Source organism: Miscanthus floridulus, chromosome 10 (genome assembly GCF_019320115.1).
Source record: "Miscanthus floridulus cultivar M001 chromosome 10, ASM1932011v1, whole genome shotgun sequence".
Taxonomy (NCBI): Eukaryota; Viridiplantae; Streptophyta; class Magnoliopsida; order Poales; family Poaceae; genus Miscanthus; species Miscanthus floridulus.
Genome location: NC_089589.1, coordinates 12,130,132 through 12,149,253, shown reverse-complemented (window position 1 = coordinate 12,149,253; position 19,122 = coordinate 12,130,132). Strand labels below are relative to the sequence as shown.

At 43.0% G+C, this 19,122-nt stretch overlaps 1 protein-coding gene across 1 annotated transcript; it reads right to left on the bottom strand.

The window, feature by feature from the left end:
* Positions 1–4,520: 4,520 nt before the first annotated feature.
* Positions 4,521–10,313, bottom strand: LOC136486259 (probable calcium-transporting ATPase 9, plasma membrane-type). Its single transcript, XM_066483134.1, has 7 exons — positions 10,033–10,313; positions 8,554–8,608; positions 6,526–8,462; positions 6,278–6,436; positions 5,780–5,951; positions 5,366–5,664; positions 4,521–5,113 (listed from the first exon to the last, which is right to left on the bottom strand). Exons 1-7 carry the CDS (start codon positions 10,213–10,215, stop codon positions 4,805–4,807), a joined length of 3,114 nt encoding a protein of 1,037 aa, XP_066339231.1. The 5' UTR covers positions 10,216–10,313; the 3' UTR covers positions 4,521–4,804.
* Between the last annotated feature and the right edge of the window lie 8,809 nt (positions 10,314–19,122).

Here is a 19,122-nt window from a genome sequence, read left to right as displayed (position 1 = left end):
TTGTTCTTACATGGTGTCAGATGGGGATATTTTATATATAAAAGTTGTAGCCCTTGATAGGATCTATAAATTTATAATTTTAAGTTTTTGTATTTAAGATCATTAAGATGCTCAAAAAAATATAAAGTTTCAACATCATATTAATCGCGTACATGCACTTGTCGTCTTGGAAAAATCATATCTTTTTTATATAGTATTAAATGGAGATATTTTCTATATGAAAGTTATAGCTCTCGGTGGGATCTACAAATTTATAGTCTTAGATTTTTGTATTTAAGATCATTAAAATGCTTAACAAATAATAATATGAAGTTTCAGCATCGTATTAATCGCATACCAGCGCTTGTCGTCTTAGTAAAATCATATCTTTCTTATATGACGTCAAATTGAGATACTTTTTATATGATAGTTATAGCCTTCAATGGGGTCTACAAATTTATAGTTTTGAGTTCTCCATTTGAGGTCGTTATCTTTGGCGCGCGATGTGACTGATTACTAATCGAAACTCGATTTGAAAATTCAAGTACTACCAAAAAACGGATGAAGATGATTGATTTGTTAGGCTGATGGCAGATAGTTTAGTCACACATTATTACTATCTCACTACATTTTCGTCATCACTTCGCATAAATGTTTTACGCAAAGTTGGTGAAAAAAAGTTACACAACAATAGACATCGTTAATTGTAAAATTGATGAGATCTAATAAACTTAGAAATTAAACTATAACCTGAACATATTCCTTTTATCACTTAGTATAACCGTATTCTCTCATTATATTTTCTTATACCTAAAAAAATGGTACTTTTCTCTTTAACTAATGGTCAAGCACTTGTGGCACGCACCCGAAAAGATTTTTATGAGGTGTTAAGCTCAAGTACATAATTAATATACTGCTAAAACTTTATAATATTGTTTATCATCTTAATAACCTCAAATGTAAAAATCAAATTTTAAAGTTGTAGATCTTATCGAACTTTCAGGTGGTGAACTAGACTCAACTCTGCCCCAGGAAGCTCAATAATTTATTTGATCTAAATTTCTTTAGGTAGAATTTGAATTGTGAACTTGAGCTTGTCACGTACCGCGACAGTGCCACGTGGTAATTTAACACTTGCTCAAGTTGTTTTAAACATGCCTAGTCACGTCGCGTGCCCAAGATAACGATCTCAAATAAAAAAAACTTAAAATTATATATAAAGTTGTAGATCTTATCAAGAGATACAATTTTTATGTAGAAAGTATCTTCATTTGACACCATATAAGAAAGATATGAGTTTTCTAAGACGACATGTGCTTATATACGATTAATACGATGCTGAAACTTTATATTATTTTTTAAGCATCTTAATGATCTTAAATGTAAAAATCCAAGACTATAAATTTGTAAATCCCATCGAGAGCTATAACTTTCATATAGAAAGTATTTCTATTTGACACCATATAAGAAAGATATGATTTTTCGAAGATGACAAGTGCTTGTATGCGATTAATACGATGCTGAAATTATATATATTTTTTAGCATCTTAATGATCTCAAATAAAAAAAATTCAAAACTATAAATTTGTATATCCCATCGAAAGCTATAACTTTCGTATAAAAAGAATCTTCATTTGACACCGTATAAGAAAGATATATTTTTTTCAAGATGATAAGTGTTTGTATGCGATTAACGATGCTGAAACTTTATATTATTTTTCTTAAATATTTTAATGATTTTAAATGCAAAAACTCAAAACTAGAAATTTATAGATCCCATCAAGAAATACAACTTTAATATAGAAAGTATCTTCATTTGACACCATATAAGAACGATATGATTTTTCCAAGACGACAGCGCTGGTACGCGATTAATATATAACTAAAACTTTGTTTAATTTTTTTGAGCATCTTAACAACCTCCAATGAAAAAACTCAAAACTAAAAAGTTGTAGATCTCGTTGTGAGCTATAATTTTCATATAAAGATCATCTTCATTCAAAATCGTATGAAAAAGATACAATTTTTTAAGGTTGCGTCTCGCCGCGCCACTCTGTATGGTGTGACGCTACAGTGCTGCCGCGCTAACGGAAGTGGCGCGGTAAGGATTTCCGCGTGAAAATCGCTGTCCGACGTGGTAAATCGTGTCGCGCCAATGCATATGGCGCGACAGCGTGTTTTGGCCGCGCCACGGACTTTGGCGCAGTAAAAAATGTTAAATTTGAAAATAAAAAGTAACTTTGTTAGATTTAGAATTTGTTTTTTAAAAAAAGGTTAGAAATAAAAAAAATCATTGGGTGTCGGACACGCGGGGCGGGGCGCTATACTATAGAGACTTTTCCCTGTGTGCCATTATAAAAGATCGTAATCCCCTGTGTGCCCCTGAAAAAATTCAGCGGTCTTCAACGCCACTACTCCAACTTTTTCGTGTCATCTATGCCACTTCCGTCAGTTTTGGCTCTAACGCCGTTAAACTGCAGGGGTGAAAAGACGAAAATGCCCTTAAGTTCAAATATGTTATTAATTTTTTTGAGCATCTTAACGACTTCAAATGAAAAAACTCAAAACTAGAAAGTTGTAGATCTCGTCGAGATCTATAATTTTCATATAATTTTTTTTTTCATTTAATTTCGCAAAAAAAATAATATGATTTTTCTAAGATATATTAATCATATCAAATCATTTTTTTTACGAAATTAAATGAAAAAAAAATTTATATGAAAATTATAGATCTCGACGAGATCTACAACTTTCTAGTTTTGAGTTTTTTCATTTGAAGTCGTTAAGATGCTCAAAAAAAATTAATAACATATTTGAACTTAAGGGCATTTTCGTCTTTTCACACCTGCGGTTTAACGGCGTTAGAGCCAAAACTGACGGAAGTGGCATAGATGACATGAAAAAGTTGAAGTAGTGGCGCTGAAGACCGCTGAATTTTTTCAGGGGCACACAGGGGATTACGATCTTTTATAATGGCACACAGGGAAAAGTCTCTATACTATATCAGCCCCGCCCGCGCGTGAAATCGTCCAGCAGACCAGCAACGCCACGCGCCGTCCACGCCCACGAACGCACGCGCGCGTCCACCAAGAACGGCGGCGGCGGCAGCGGGAGAGATGGAGGAGCACGCGCCGCCGCGGTGGCCGAACGTGAACGCGCCGCCAGGGTACCGCTTCAAGCCGACCCCGCGGGAGCTGATCCAGTGCTACCTCGAGCCCTGGGTGGCCACCGAGCCCGGCCACCAGTCGCCCGGCGAGTTCTACGGCATCATGGCCGCCGCGGACGTGTACGGCGAGGACCCCGGCACGCTGGCGTCGCGCTTCCAGCACATCGCCCACGACGACGGCAACTGGTACTTCCTCTCCGTCGCTCGCTGGAAGGACGGCAACGCTAGCAGCAAGCGGATGAACCGCGCCGTCGGGGCACTCGGCACGTGGCACGGGTCCGGCAAGCGGATCCCCGTCCGTGGCGCCGGGTACCGCCAGTCCTTCGAGTTCCGCCCCGTCGGCGGCGGCAAGACCTCGTGGCTCATGGAGGAGTTCGGCACCGTCCGGAACGACGCCACCGGCGAGGACGGCGTCAGGGTGCTCTGCAGGCTGCACCTCAGGCCCAAGGCGGCGGCGGTGGCGGACGGAGACGACCGCCAGCAGCAGCTCGAGGCCAACGACGTGCCGGTCCCGTGCAACAAGAGGCAGCGGCAGCGCGCGCTGGCGCGCCAGGTGGAACACCACTTCGTCGCGGATTACTGGACGGCGGCGCCCGATGTCGGGTGCTCCTCCTCCTACTATGCCACCACCGCTGCTGCGCCGGCGCCAGCGCCTCCGGATGTCAGGTGCTCCTCCTATGCCACCACGTCGTCCCATGCTGCTGCTGCTGCTGCTGCGCCGGTGACCGATCTGACAGCAGAAGCATTGGCCACTTGGCAACACCAACCCATGATGGAACAAGTCGACGGGGATTGCCAATACCACTGCGCCGGCGTCCATGGCGGCGTATACATCAGGGCCGACGACGAGCCACAGCGATTGGAGATGGTTACAGAAGACTTGGAGTTTACCGCGCAAGATTTGAAGCTGGAAGACTCTGACTTTGTGTTTACCGTGGAACATTTGCTGCAGCTGGACGATGGTTGGATCATGGACAGTAATAGTAACGCCTTCTCAGTTCTACAGACCATGTGTGATGGTGTGCAAGAGAACAACGATCCGAAACCAGAGCCCAGTGACGGTGTGCAAGAGAACGACGACGACGATCCGAAAGGCGATACTGACGCAAGTTGATAAATTGTTGGGGAATTGATATCCAGTGGTTTAGGGTTTTGTAGAGTTCGGTGACTAGCAGCTTAATGTCACTTCGATCATGAATTCATGATCCTACTGCTGATGCAATGTTTCTGGGTTTTTATTAGACAACGTTGCAATGTTTCTGTTACTATGTATTTCCACTTTAAAGTTTAATAAAGAGGCGTTCAGCTATGTAAATTCGAATTTTGCTAGTCAAGTTAATGTGCTTTTTCTTCCTACAAAGTAAGTGTACTTGGATTAGTCAAGAAAACTTCGTTTCCATGAGGGCCATGACCCAAGAAAACAGTGCTTGCATTGTGTTCATCACCATCTTTTTTACACAGCAGCAACAGCAAACAGGAAAAAAAAAACGTGTAATTGCAGGACAAAAGATATAACAGTCTGCTAAAACTGAGCCTAGACAGTGGTTTATTACTTGTTCCAAACATGACACAAAATCGAAGGTGGCCGTGGCCCGTTTGGGGTTCTCACGAACCCGCTCTATCAAATGCAACTCCTTTTCCATCACTCTTCTTCTTCAGCTATATGTCATCAGGGCCGCTGGGAAGTGGCGCATAGCCATTCTGACTTGCAGGAGGTTCATTTGATTTGGTAACTGGTATGCACTTCAAGATGGCACCAACAATCAAGCTGACCGATCCAAGGCCAACACTTAGAAGCCAAAGCTGCCAGTTAAGTGGAACAGTGCTTGCAAAAGTGCCGAGAAATTCTATGATCACCACTTGGAATACGACTGTCACAGCTATGATTGCAATAAAGATCCAGTTGGTGACCATACCACGGAAAACATTAATCTTCTCCATTTCCCTGCTGTTTATTTCGTTGAACACCTGAGACAACATAATTTCAAGCTCATCAGATCATATATGTAATCACTGATCAGACATTACCATATGGAAATGTCTTAAATGTAGACATCTTTCCCCAAGCAGAGACTGCATATAACACTATTATTTGTTTACGATTGAGACAAACAAGTTATAAATGTAAGCTAGGGTAAATCAAATAAAATGTTTGAAGTAGATGTAGGCACTGCTGCACTAGCAACGAAAGTAAATTGATAACAGTTATAATGAGCTCACCTGGCAGAACACAAAGGAGTTGAATATGAGTGTATTGATAACAGATTTGGAATCTGCACCCTTGATATTCAGAAACTGTTCCCCAGCAAACATGAGAACCCCAAGTACAACCAACTGATATAAACTTTGCCCAATGATATTTCTCCACATGACTTTGGTAATGAAACTTTCCCCTCGCCCAACAGGCGGCCTCTTCATCATGTCATCATTTGGAGGCTCTGTTGCTAGAGCTAAAGCTCCTAATGTATCCATAATCATATTGACCCACAACAGTTGCACCGCTGTGAGAGGAGCACTGCCTGTGATACGAGAGTCAAAATACTATTATTTCAATAGGGGATATCAAGAATTCACTAATTGAACGACTGTGGCATACTGGTATTGGAGAAAGAATACTATAGATGGTGCCCATACCTGTAATACATGCTGAAACAAAGTTGATGACCAAAGCAACAATATTGACAGTCAACTGAAACTGCACAAACTTTTGGATGTTTATGTAAACCGCACGACCCCACCTCGCAACATTTATTATAGTTGTAAAATTGTCATCAAGCACTATCACATCAGCACTCTCCTTGGCAACCTGAAAATATGTAAGTTTATAACATTATATTTCAAGGGACATGGTGAGATGCTGAAGGAGAAGCCCTTGTAAGTGAGAAGTTCTAAACTCCTAATGCCACCAGCCCAGTATTCAGTCAGCATGAGATTCAAACAGTAAGAATAGCAGAGATGAGTATCTTTGAGATTGTTTTTTTGTGAGACCATGAAGGCAAACTATTTGAATCATGGAACCTAAGATTAAGATATAAAAATAACTAGATAGGTTATTTTGACCAACTTTCCAACCATTGAATCACAATCTATGTATTCTTGTCATCCATGAATCAATGCAATATAACCTAGTACCTCTGTTCCTGCTATGCCCATAGCAAGGCCAATATCTGCTTCATGTAATGCTGGAGCATCATTCGTGCCGTCACCTGTCACAGCAACCACCTCACGAAACATACCTCGCAAGTTTGTCACAAGGGTATGCTTGTCCAATGGTAAAGAACGAGCCATGACCTGCCAATGTTGAAAGACAATTAAAATTGAGAAAAATGAAATCTTAATAGATATTAGCGTAACCATAGGTTGAGGGAAGTGAAATGAACCCGAATCTTAGGTATTATGTCTCTCATCTCTTCTGGGCTCTTACTGCGGAATTCTGATCCTTCTATTGCTACGTCACCATCAGTTAGTATTCCACACTCTTTGGCTATAGCTTTAGCTGTATTGATATTATCACCAGTCACCATTCTCACAATGATACCGGCAGACATACAGGCCTTCACAGCATCCTTGACTCCTGGGCGCAAAGGATCCTTGATGCCAAAAATGGATATTAGAGTAAAGCCACTTGTTGGGCTATCTGCATCATCATTGAAATCATCCACTTCCTTATACGCCAAGCACAGTGTCCTTAAAGCATCCGAAGCAAAGGAGTTGATAGTATCCAAGATGTTCTTTCTCCGAGCTTCTGACAAGGGAACACTGTTTCCATCGCCATCTATCACCATGTCACACATCTGCACAATAATCTCTGATGCACCTTTGGTGAACCAACGGTACACGCCATTTTGTAATGAGACCAACACTGCCATCTTCTTCTTAACCGAATTGAAAGGCTCAACCTTAACCTTGGTGCAGGTCCTATCCTCAGCATCAAGACCTTCCAATTTCAAGCCAAATTCAAATATTGCCCTTTCTGTTGGAGTTCCTAAAACAGTTTGCTTACCATCCTTCTCATTGACTACCTCTGCACTTGTGTTCTCAAAAATGCCCTGCAAAAGTAGGCTCAATGTAACTGGAGAGATGGCAGAAGTCAGATCTTCCAAACTACTGTTACTGGTAACTGACTTTGAGACCTCAGATATCCATATCTTGTCAACAACCATATGGTTAGTAGTCAAAGTTCCTGTTTTATCTGTGCAGATGGTACCAGCAGATCCCATTGTCTCGCATGCTGAAAGATGCCTTACAAGTGCTTTATCATTCATTAGCTTTTTCATTGCAAATGCAAGACTCAAAGTAACAGCAAGAGGCAGCCCCTCAGGAACAGCAACGACAATAATAGTGACTGCCGTTGCAAAGTAGTTTACTATAGTCAGTGCATCAGTAGAATACCATTTGGACAAACCAACTGTTAAACCTTTTTCATTAAGGAATCTAACCATGAGGACCACAAATGTTAATGTGGCAAACATCAGGCCAATCTTGCCAATGATGGTTGCAACTCCGTTTAGCTTAACCTGCAGCGGCGTCTCATCCTCTCCTCCTTCACTCAATGTGCTCATCAACCTTCCCCATTCAGTGCGCATACCAACAGCGGTTACCATCATCTTAGCTGATCCATCCTGAACTTTAGTTCCTGCCAAGATGAACGGCTTATCTTGAGAAATATAAACTGGATCGCTCTCACCTGACAAGCTGGACTCATCAATCAAAAGGGAGTATCCATGAATGTACAGTCCATCGGCAGGTACTTGGTCTCCAATTGATAGATGCACGATATCGCCAACCGCCAAGTCATATATAGAGATCTTCTGCCGAGAGCCATCTCTGGTTACATGGATAAAAATCTTCTTCTTCTCATTGTCTAGCTCCTTGAACTGAAGCGACTGCCTGTAGTCACTGATAGCAGTAACCATCACGACCAGCAAAATACTGAGTATTATTCCCAAGCCATCATACATGCCCTTGGGCCAACCTTCAGATGCCAGACCCACAACAGCAGATACCAAAGCACACACCATAAGAATGATAAGAGTCATGTCCTGCAACGCATCCCAAACAAACATCCAGAAACTTCTTGAAGGCTTCTCCGCATAGCGATTGACGCCATAGATGTTTTGCCTTGTGTCTAGGTCACTGCCAGATATGCCATGGTCGAATGACGATCGGATTTTTTTGGATATCCCGTCTGCACCACCGTGCATCTTCAAAGCTTTCACATAATGCTTGCTTGTGATCGATGCCAGTTCATCAGGATTTATGGAAAATCCAGCTTTTATGATATCCTCTGTTATCCGATAGTCTTTATGCTTGGCACCTTTAACACCACCAGATGGTTCAAAAGTTAGATGGAAGTTAGTAAAGCAGCAAAATAAACTGTAAGACAAGCAGAAGCAGTTATGTAATACCATCAATGAAGGTGATGGCAGCCTTCTGCACAACCAGGGCAAGCCGAATTTTTTCCTGCAAAAACAAAGAATGAAAAGCTGTGACTACATGGATATAACATATTGTTTCTTTCCTTACTTGTAATATGAGATACAATACTACAAGGTACTGCATCAATATGAGATGATTTGTAGTTTATTAGTAACAGTCTACTATAGCATTCCTTTACCCCCCCCCCCCCCCCCCCCCCCCCCCCCCCCCCCCTTCTGAAAATGGATGTGCATCCACCGGGGATGCGCCAAAACTAGAGCACATATAACTAACTACTCCTAATCCACTGAATAAATAAAGACAAAACGTTGGATTCTCCGAGTCAGACAAACAGAAAAGGTTAAACTATGCACATCTGGATAAGTCATCAAACTATGACATCTGTTATACTAGTAGTAGTAGATATTCACAAGAAAAGAGCACAAGGTTATGACAGGTGAGGGGCCCCGACGACGGAACCAATGTGGCTGCATTGGGGCCCAAGGTGATGCTTGTGCACCTGCCCAGCTTTGACGCCCCTTGCCGTTGGAAAGAGGCTGCTTCCTGGAAGCTTCCTCCATGGAGGGTCGCCGTCATACTCAGTCTTGGGCAGATAATTGGACCAATGGACCGTGAAATGAAACACAAAAGTGAACAAAACGAAGGGGGCCATATTCGGTATGGTATGAACTGTGTGAAACAGCAGCATAAAAGCTGTGGCTTTATATTCTTCGTTGATTGACAACTTGCATGTGGACCAGCTAGATGAATATGAGTATTAGTCATGGACTTCTTCAATGAAAGAAAGTCTCATGGAAACGTTTTCAACGAAATAAGAACCATACAAAATAGATTTCTTTATTTTTTTTATGAAAACCTTTTTATTCACTGTTTTTTCTTTTATCCTAAAGATATGCAGAACGAGTGTATTATGAAATGTTCCTTGTCTAGCTTTGCGTACATCGCTACCATTCCCATGCAGACATTTCAATGAGCGAGGGTTTTATCACTTTCTCCCGTGTCACGAATTCCGATGGCAAGACAAAGACCAACTTGGTAATCAATCATTCGACTTTACTGCTTACTCTACTGTCTACATGCTGAAATACTGCACCTCTACAGTGTACATGCCGTAAAGTGCACTTGTTTTTTTAGCACAAGAGATAGAGATGAACCAGATGCGGTTAAGCATACAGATTACAGAATGGGTTAGGTGGACAGATTGACTCGGAAAAGGTGGTAAAAAACTACAAGTTGGTTGCTCTAGTAGTAGAGAAAAATACTGTAGATGGAGAAAGCGTCACGTGCCGGTGCCGGGTGAGGGATCAGAGATGCAAGATGCAGACCACGGGCATGGCTACGGAAGGGGAAGCTAGCAATCAGAGCAGAGAGCAGAGAGCAGAGAGCAGAGTGATGAAGTCTGGTTGACTAGCTAGTGGCTGCTGTGGGGCTGGGTAGTAGGAGAGTACCTGGATGGATTGTCGCTGGGCCTCGTCCTGGCTGCGGCGGTCGAGGTCGGGCACCATGCGGAAGCGGCGGCGGCGGTTCTTGACGAGGCCCACGGCTGAGCGCCATCGCCGCTGCGCCTCCTCGGAGGGGTTCTTCGCCGGCACATCGAAGTGCTCCTTCAGGTAGCTCTCCAGCCTCTCCATCCCTCACACCCACCTCCTGGACCGGGAGCCGGGAGCGAGCTCGCCGAGGCCGCGAGAGCGGAGGAGGAGATGGGGGGTTTTCAGGCACGGACGGGAGAGACGAGAGAGAGAGAGCAGCCTGTACGGAATGGTTTATATATACTGTCTAAACTCTAAAACAATGTAAATCTAGCCGTCCTAAAATAAATACATATATCTCACATTTTGGGAACTCAATCATTCTCAATTAACTAGATTTATAAAAAAATAATTAAAATATTTGTATCTTTAAATTAGTTTACTATAAAAACATAAGCGTGATTAATTTAATGATATTTATTTTGTGTTATAAATATTAATATTTTATATATTAGGACACATCTAAGATTCTCTTCATCATCCTCAAACTGCAAGATGTATACTTATTCTAGGACGAAAGGAGTACATGAGAAGTCCTCGTTTGAAATTGTAGGTTGTTGTAGCTTTTTCAAATAGATATCTAAAAAGTATCTAGAAAAGTTTGGACAACTTAGGTCCCGTTTGCTTGTCTTAAAAATGGCTTATTCGGCTTCTTTTTTCAGCCGGAACAGTGTTTTTCTCTCACAAGAATTCAACCGGAACAGTGTTTTCAGTCAGTTTCAGCCAAATTTCAGACCAGCGAACGGGGCCTTAAAGTTTAGATGAGAGAGAGTAATTATATGCTCACCTTTCTAAAATACAATGTATTAAATAAACTTTAGGATAGAGTATGGAGTAAAAATAACTTTAGGATAGAGTATGGAGTAAAAATAAATGACACAGGTAACCTTCATTCATAGTAAAAAGATTTATACTTTTCATATTTTAAAACTGGTGGTAGACACTAATGACAGATACAGATATAATTAGTGTTTTGAACAGTTCAATTTACCTAGAATATCTTATAATTCAAAATAAATTTTGAATGCTTCATTACTTTTTATTTTAGAATGGAGTATAAATTGTAATAATAATTATAATATAATAAATATAGTCAAACGAATCATGAAATATTATTTTTATAATAAATTTATTTACATATATAATGTTGATACTATTTTGTATAAATCCAGAAGTCTAAGATTAATTGATTTCTCCAAAAAATGAGATTTATATATTTACTAGCAAAACATGCCGTGCGTTGTAACGGGAGAAAACAAAAACTTTTATGGAAAACGACATGTGCTGTGGAGGACGTCCTAGCAAAGGCGTGCCGCCTCAGACCTCGCCAGCAGCGTGGGCGCACCAAGCCGCCCGCGCGGGGGGAGTCGACGGCATGGGCACCCTGGCCGGCAGCGTGGAGGCAGCGGCGTGGGCGCCTCGAGCGGCCTGAAGGCGCGCCCCCATCTAATGTCCTCCTTGATTCTCTCTCTGATTTCCTCGGTTCAATTCTTTCTCTGATTTCCTTTTTGGTCGATTTCGTGTATGGATGGAGAAGGAATTCATTTTTGTTGATTTTTGGTGATTGTTGTGGTGAAAGCTCTAGTTGGTTTTGGTGAATTGATGAAACCCTAAGTGTTAACCTAGTTTATCAAAGTGGTTATGAGATAGGTAGCACATTCCAAGTGGTGAAGCAAATGAAGATCATGACATAATGATGGTGATGCCATGGTGATGATCAAGTGCTTGGACTTGAAAAGAAGAAAGAGAAAAACAAAAGGCTCAAGGCAAAGGTATAAGTGGTAGGAGTCATTTCATTTCGGTGATCAAGACACTTAGCGAGTGTGATCACATTTAGGTTTGATAGACGTACTATTAAGATGGGTGAAACTCGTATCAAAATACGGTTATCAAAGTGCCACTAGATGCTCTAACCCATTGCATATGCATTTATGATCTAGTGGAGTGCTAGCACCCTTGAAAATGTTTGTGATAATATGCTAACACATATGCACAAAGGTGATACATATTGTGTTTAGCACTTGGAAGCAAGGGTTCAAAACTTTACCGGCAGAGTGTCCGCCCTTACAAAAAAGACAGGGTTTCACTGAGTGCACCGGACATTGTCCTCATGGGACCGGACGTGTTCGATGGCTAAACCTAGGCGTCGGTCAGTCTGCAGAGACTGACCAGACTCTGAGCGAGTCCGGTTATGTGTGACCGGACACGTCCGGTCGCTCAGAGAACTCTCTGGACTCTCTCTGAGTTGCATAGGACGCTGGCTGATAAAACCGACCGGACGCTACTCTGGCGTGTCCGGTACTAATGACGTGACGCTCGGGGGTTTGGTTTGTGTGTTGATCGGACGCTGGGTGAGTCCGGTCAGGGGTGACCGGACACGTCTGGTCGCAAAAAATCATCTCTAGATGCTTACTGGAAGTGACCGGACTCCAGGCGGGGTATGTCCGATCATGTCTGAGCAGCGTGTCCGATCACCACTTAATCGTGAAAGACACTGTGATTCGACCGTTGAGATCACGCGGTGGAAAATCAAAGGAGGGGACATGTGGCAGACATCCATGGACCGGATGCTGGGATCCTGAGTCCGGTCAGTATGACCGGCGCGTCCGATCGGTGCGTAGTGGGCTTCTCTGTGAGCCCAACGACTCTATTCGTGGGGGGCTCTATTTAAAGGCGTGTAGACCGGCTTTAGCTCGAACTCTTGGCCATTTGCATTGACATAGTAACCTTGAGAGCTTAGCCAAAGCCCTACCACTCATCTCCATCATTGATTCATCATCTTTGTGAGATTGTGAGTGAATCCAAGTGCATTGTTTGAGTGGGATCGTCGAGCGGAGGTTGATGATTGTCTTCGGCTCCGATCGTGGTGATTGTGAGGGGTTCTTGACCTTTACCCGGTGGAGAGCCAAAAGGTACTCTAGTAAATTGCTCGTGGCTTGTGTGATCCTCATCTTGTGTTGGTTGTGGGGCACCCTATTGAGGATTTGGCGTGTGAACCTCCAAGTGAGTGAATCGCCACAACGAGGAGTAGCTTATCGGCAAGCAAGTGAACCTCGATAAAAAATCATTGTGTCAACATTTGATTCCGAGGTGATTGGTATTCATTGGTATACACTCTTATGATTGATTGGTTTATTCCTCGACTCGATGATATAACCATCTTGCTCTATCTCTTTACCATACCGCAAACTAGTTGTCAAGCTCTTTAGTGTAGCTAGTCATGACAGCTTGTTAGTTTGGTTAGTGTGGCTCTTTAGTTAGCATTTGAGAGCATACTAACTTAGTATAGTGACATAGCCATTGTGTGGATAGAGACTATAGAAACTAAAATTGTGGTAGGTGGCTTGTATTTTTAGTAGGCTAGCGCAACACGCGCTTCGCCTCATATTTGTCTAACCGGTTTGCTAAGTGTAGAGATTTTAATAGGCTATTCACCCCCCCTCTAGCCATTAGGACCTTTCATGTGGTCGTCAGTATTAGAAACTACAAATTTATTGATTTGATTTTTATAAGCTGTTCTCTTTCTAGAGTTAGTCTTATTTTGGTTTTGGATTTGGATAGATGTGGTGGTTTTGATTTAGTCTCGGTTTGGTCCCTTGCACCTCGCCTGCCGATTTGGAAAATCCTTGGTATAGATTTGGGGGATGGGAGGAAATCTAGTTGATTTTGGATTGCGGATGGTTAGAGCATCTCCAAGAGTTTGTCAAATTTTACTTGGCAAATCTTGTGATTTGCCAACTCCCAAAATTATATGCCAAGTAAAAAAACAATCCATCTCCAAGAGTTTGGCATTTTTGACTTGGTAAAATAAAAAAACCCGTTAACAAAACGAAGAGACCCGCTAAGCGAACGAAGAGCCCCGCTAAGCGAACGAAGAGCCCCGCTAAGAAACGAAGAGCCCCGGATGCGAAGTCGTATCCCGCGCGCATATATGCGCGCTGGGGAGGTGTTTTTCCGAACTTGCCAAAGATGGGGAGGAGGGATGGGAAACTGTTGGAGGTTGTTTTTTCTCAATTTGCCAAAAAATGAAGGATGGGGAGGAGGGATGGAAAACTGTTGGAGTTGCTCTTAGAGATGAATGTGGAGGCAAGACGGAAATTTTGGCAAAAATTTTGCCTCTTTAATATTATATATCGATTGATATAGATAATGGACTACACACAAAAAATTAATCAAGATTTCAGCTTCCGTTTAATTTAATTTGATTAGTGGGACTGAACCAAGTTATAATAAAATAGATTTTAATTCTAATCAAAATTATGGCAAAATTTTGACGGTGAAAACCTCTGCTTCTTAAGAAATGAGTCAAGGGCTCAAAGATTCATAATTATTATATTTATCATTTATTATGATATTTATGGAAAATAAAAAATAGACGTATTTAGAAAGGAAAGTGATGTACGTGGAGGGCAAAAACGGAAACGGACGCCAACACGGTCACCTATCCATGGTCCGTGTACGGCTAGGGCATCGTTGTTTGTCGACACAAGGAATTGAAACAGGAGAAATCTATTTGATTAGGATTGTGAACGGAGACAATTTCCTCATTCATGTAGTTAGTTAGAGGTTTGCCGACACAAGGAATTGAAACCAGAGAAATCTATTTGATTATGATTGTGAACAGAGATAATGGAGACGATTTCCTTATTCACGTAGTTAGTAGAAGTTTGCCGACATAAGAAATTCAAACCGGAGAAATCTATTTGATTATGAATTGTGAACGGAGACAGTTTCCTTATTCACGTGGTTAGTTAGAGGAGGGTTAGACAGAAAAAATTGGTGTTGAGAAATTTTGCCTCTTAATATAGAAGAAACCGGCTCGCGCCTTTAAAAAAACGGCTCGCGAGATGGCCCTGTTTTTTCTCCTTAATCTGATGGCGATGTTGATGGCCGTTGTGGCGTTGCCTGTTGGGTTTGGGACTTTGGGTACCGTGACTTTGGCGTCGAGGAGGCGAAATGGCGAATCCGCGTGCGCTCCATGTGCGTGTGACGTACTGACGTCAGCAAACCCGGCCGGCGGCCGCTTCGTTGTGTTGTCTGTTAGATGAAAAGCGGTCGGTCCAAATCACCGATACGTATTCTAATTGATGAACAGTAGTATATATATATAATAGGCAGTTGCCTTGTCAGTGCCTATCTATGAAAAGGTGCCTATCTATGAAAAGGTGTCTATCTATTGTGTCTACAGGGAACCATCTGCTAATGACGAGATTAACAATTTGATCACTTAATTAATTAATCTCAACACTCCCCTTGATCAATTGATCCCTTGTAGACACCGTTGTTTGTTCATCGGTCATCGTCTTGAAGCTTTGGAAAACCCTGTGGGAGAAAAACCAAAGTATACTGATATACCATGCAAAACTCCTTAAAATCCAGTGGGGAAAATAAGGAGAAACACCATGATATATATAACTCCAATGTTAATAGACCCTTTAGGTATTCCCAAAGACATAATCTAAAAACAGTTTGATCAGAGATCAATATGTCATAAATATTATCTTCGAAAAACACCCGTGAGGCAAATTAGATAATATGACATTTACTATGTGTTAACATTACCCCATTAAAAACTTTATGTGAGAAAACTCCAGAAGAGTAAAACTCATGTAAAGGAAAAGAGTGTAATGTGATGTTGAAACAGGTTATATTTTAGAGGGATTCCCCCCCTGATTCTTGCAAGTGAAAGGTCCTAATGGCTAGAGGGGGGTGAATAGCATATTAAAAATTTCTATAACAACACCTAACAAACCGGTTAGATAATTATGAGGCGAAGCAAGTGTTGCGCTAGCCTACTAAAAATGCAAGCCACCTAAAGACCGACGCCAGCGTCTTCACTGCTTCCACTGACCGGATGCGCCGGTCCAGTTGAGACCAGCGTCCGGTCCACTCTATGAAACCCTGTCTTTCCTGTATGAGCGGACACTCCGCCGATGAAGTTTCTAACCCTTGCTCAAATATGCCAACCACCAAGTGTATCACCTTGTGCACATGTGTGTTAGTATATTTTCATAAACATTTTCAAGGGTGTTGGCACTCCACTAGATCCTAAATGCATATGCAATGAGTTAGAGCATCTAGTGGCACTTTTATAACCGTATTTCGATACGAGTTTCACCGCCTCGCCCGACACCAAAGCCATACGCATTCACGTGATGCTTCATATAAAGCAATTATTTCATATAAAGCTTGTTTGTGATCTGCCATTATGGGGATCTAATAAATAACCAACATATGTATATCCTAACAAAATTGGATCTTGATTTTTACTATTATCGATGTTTCGATTTACCACCGATGAGAAAATTTCTAGTATTGCGCGTCTGGCTCGGATGGTGTGCTTAGAGGACAGGTCACAAGTCTCTAGTGAAAGTCCCTACTCTAGTTCGTCGCTGCTGCTCGTGTTACTAGCACTGAAAGTTTGTAGTAGGGGTTACAAACGGGCGAGAGAGGGACAGGTCACAAGTCTCTAGTGAAAGGAGTGAATGGGTGCCGAGAGCTCGGTCGCTGCTCAGTCGTGTGCTTGTGTCATGTTCTGATCGATTCAGAGTTCGATGGGTTCGTCTTTAATCGGGATCCCCTCCATATGATGCCCTGTTTTCCCTTTTATAGGCCAAGGAAAAGCACATGTTACAACTAAGGAAAAGAGAAGAATGAGAGGGAGAAGAAGTCCTTCAGGATCACCGGGTCCTTCTTCTCCTTCATGCGGGTCCCGCCGACCCTATAGATGTTAACAGGGACAGCTCCACGTCGCGGCCCTGTTCGCCACTAGCGCCATGTGCAGGCGTCATCTGCTGGTCATGATGTTCTATTCTGTCGCAGCGGACATCGTGGTGATGCTGACGTGCCTGTCAGCGTTCATACGGGGGTTAGGCAGAACAACACCGATACACCCGACGCTGTTCTTGATGTGAATCCTCAGGTATGGCCCGTCATGGCCATGGGTTACATCGGGGCGTGTCGGTCTCTTCCTAGGTGTCAGAGTTTTGACCCAGGCCCATACGTTTGCACATGGAGTGGTTGGCGGTGGCATGGGTCCCCGTCGGGCGAGACGGAGCCCGTGGCCTTGGGGTCGAGCGAGACGGAACTCGCGGCCTTGGGGTCGGGCGAGGCGAAGCCCGTGGCCTCAGGGTCGAGCGAGGTGGAGCCCGCAACCTCAGGGTCGGGCGAGGCGGAGCCCGCGGCCTTAGGGTCGGGTGATGCGGAGCCCGTCCCAAGAGGTCGGGCGAGGCGGAGCCCGCGGCCTCAGGGTCAGGCGAGGTGGAGCCCGCGGCCTTGGGGTCGGGTGAGGCGAAGCCCGCCCCCAAAGGTCAGGTGAGTCGGAGCCTGCGCGCCTGGGGTCGGTTGGAGCTGTAGTCGCACTCTTGACTGTTCGGATGAATCAATGTTGATGGTCATTAGCTCGTCCTCTTCGGGTACTCTTGTATTGGTCCTCGGCAACTATACAATAATCCAAGATCTCTAGTGCCATTGAGATATCTTAAAACGGTTTTAACTCCTACCCAATGATGTTTGGTAGGTTCAACACCATGTCTTGCCGGCAAGTTTACTGCGAAAGAAATATCCGGCTGGGTGCTATTTGCAAGATACATTAGTGCTCCAACGGCACTAAGATTTGGGACATGTGGTCCCAATATCTCTTCTTCTTCTTCTTCTTCTTCCCGTGATCTAAAAGGATCCTTTTCAATATCTAAGGATCTCACTACCATCGAGGGTTTGTTGGATATGACTTGTCCATATTGAATTTTTCTAATACTTTCTGGACATAGGCAGCTTGATATACAAATATACCAGAATGTAAATGCTCAAGTTGTAAACCCAAGCAGAATTTGGTTTGACCCAAATCTTTCATTTCAAACTCCGTCTTTAAATGATGACATGCTTCATTAATATCGGGTTCGTTGTCAATGATATTCAGATCATCACTATACACCGATATGATACAAAATCATGTTGATGATTTTTTAATGAAGACACACGGGCAGTCATTATTATTTGTGTATCCCTTCAACTTAATGAATTCACTTAACCGATTGTACCACATTCGGCCCGACTACTTTAAGCCATATAATAACTTTTGCAACTTGACACAATACATGTTGTGATTTGCCTTGGAATTTGGTATACTGATTCCATCTGGGACTTTCATGTATATCTCAGAATCCAATGACCCATACAAGTATGCGGTCACTGCGTCCATCAACTGCATAGATAGACGATTTTGTACTGCCGCGATATTAAATATCGGAATGTTATTCCACTCATTACCGGAGAGTAAGTTTCGTTGAAATCAATGCCAGGTCTTTGCGTAAAACCTTGTGCCACAAGCCTTGCTTTATATCTCACCACTTCGTTGTTTTCGTTCTTTTTATGGACAAAAACTCATTTGTATCCCACAGGGAAGATACCAGGGGGTGTTGGCAGTACAGCCGAAAACACTTCCCTTTTATAAAGCGAGGCAATCTCTGTTTCAATTGCTACCCTCCACTTATCCCAGTCCGAGCGCTTCTTGCATTCCGTCATAGACTTAGGATCTACGGGCACGGCGACGAACGGTAGCCACTGCTCCCTCGGACTTCGTGGAAGCGACGAGGAGGGATGCGGTGGTCGGAGATGTCTCGGAGGGCACGACGGACGGCGCCCTAGAGCATGAAGCGGCGAAGGGCTCCGGCGTGGTTGCCGCGGGCGATGACGGTCTCCACGGTGTCGGTGATCGAATCCACCATCGTATTCATGGAAGATATGGGGTTTGCCATCTTCTACCTTGGGTTGAGATGCAACGACGCCGGCGAAGTCCCGGCGAACTCCCCTCTCCTTCCCTCTCCTATTCGTGTGGAGCGTTTGTGCTGATAACGTGGTAGATGAAAAGCGGTCGGTGCAAATGACCCATGTGTATTCTCGTTGATGAACAGTAATGTATATATACGATAGGCAGTTGCCTTGTCAGTCACTCAGATGAATGAAAAGGTGCCTATCTATTATGTCAATAGGAACCGTCTGCTAATGACG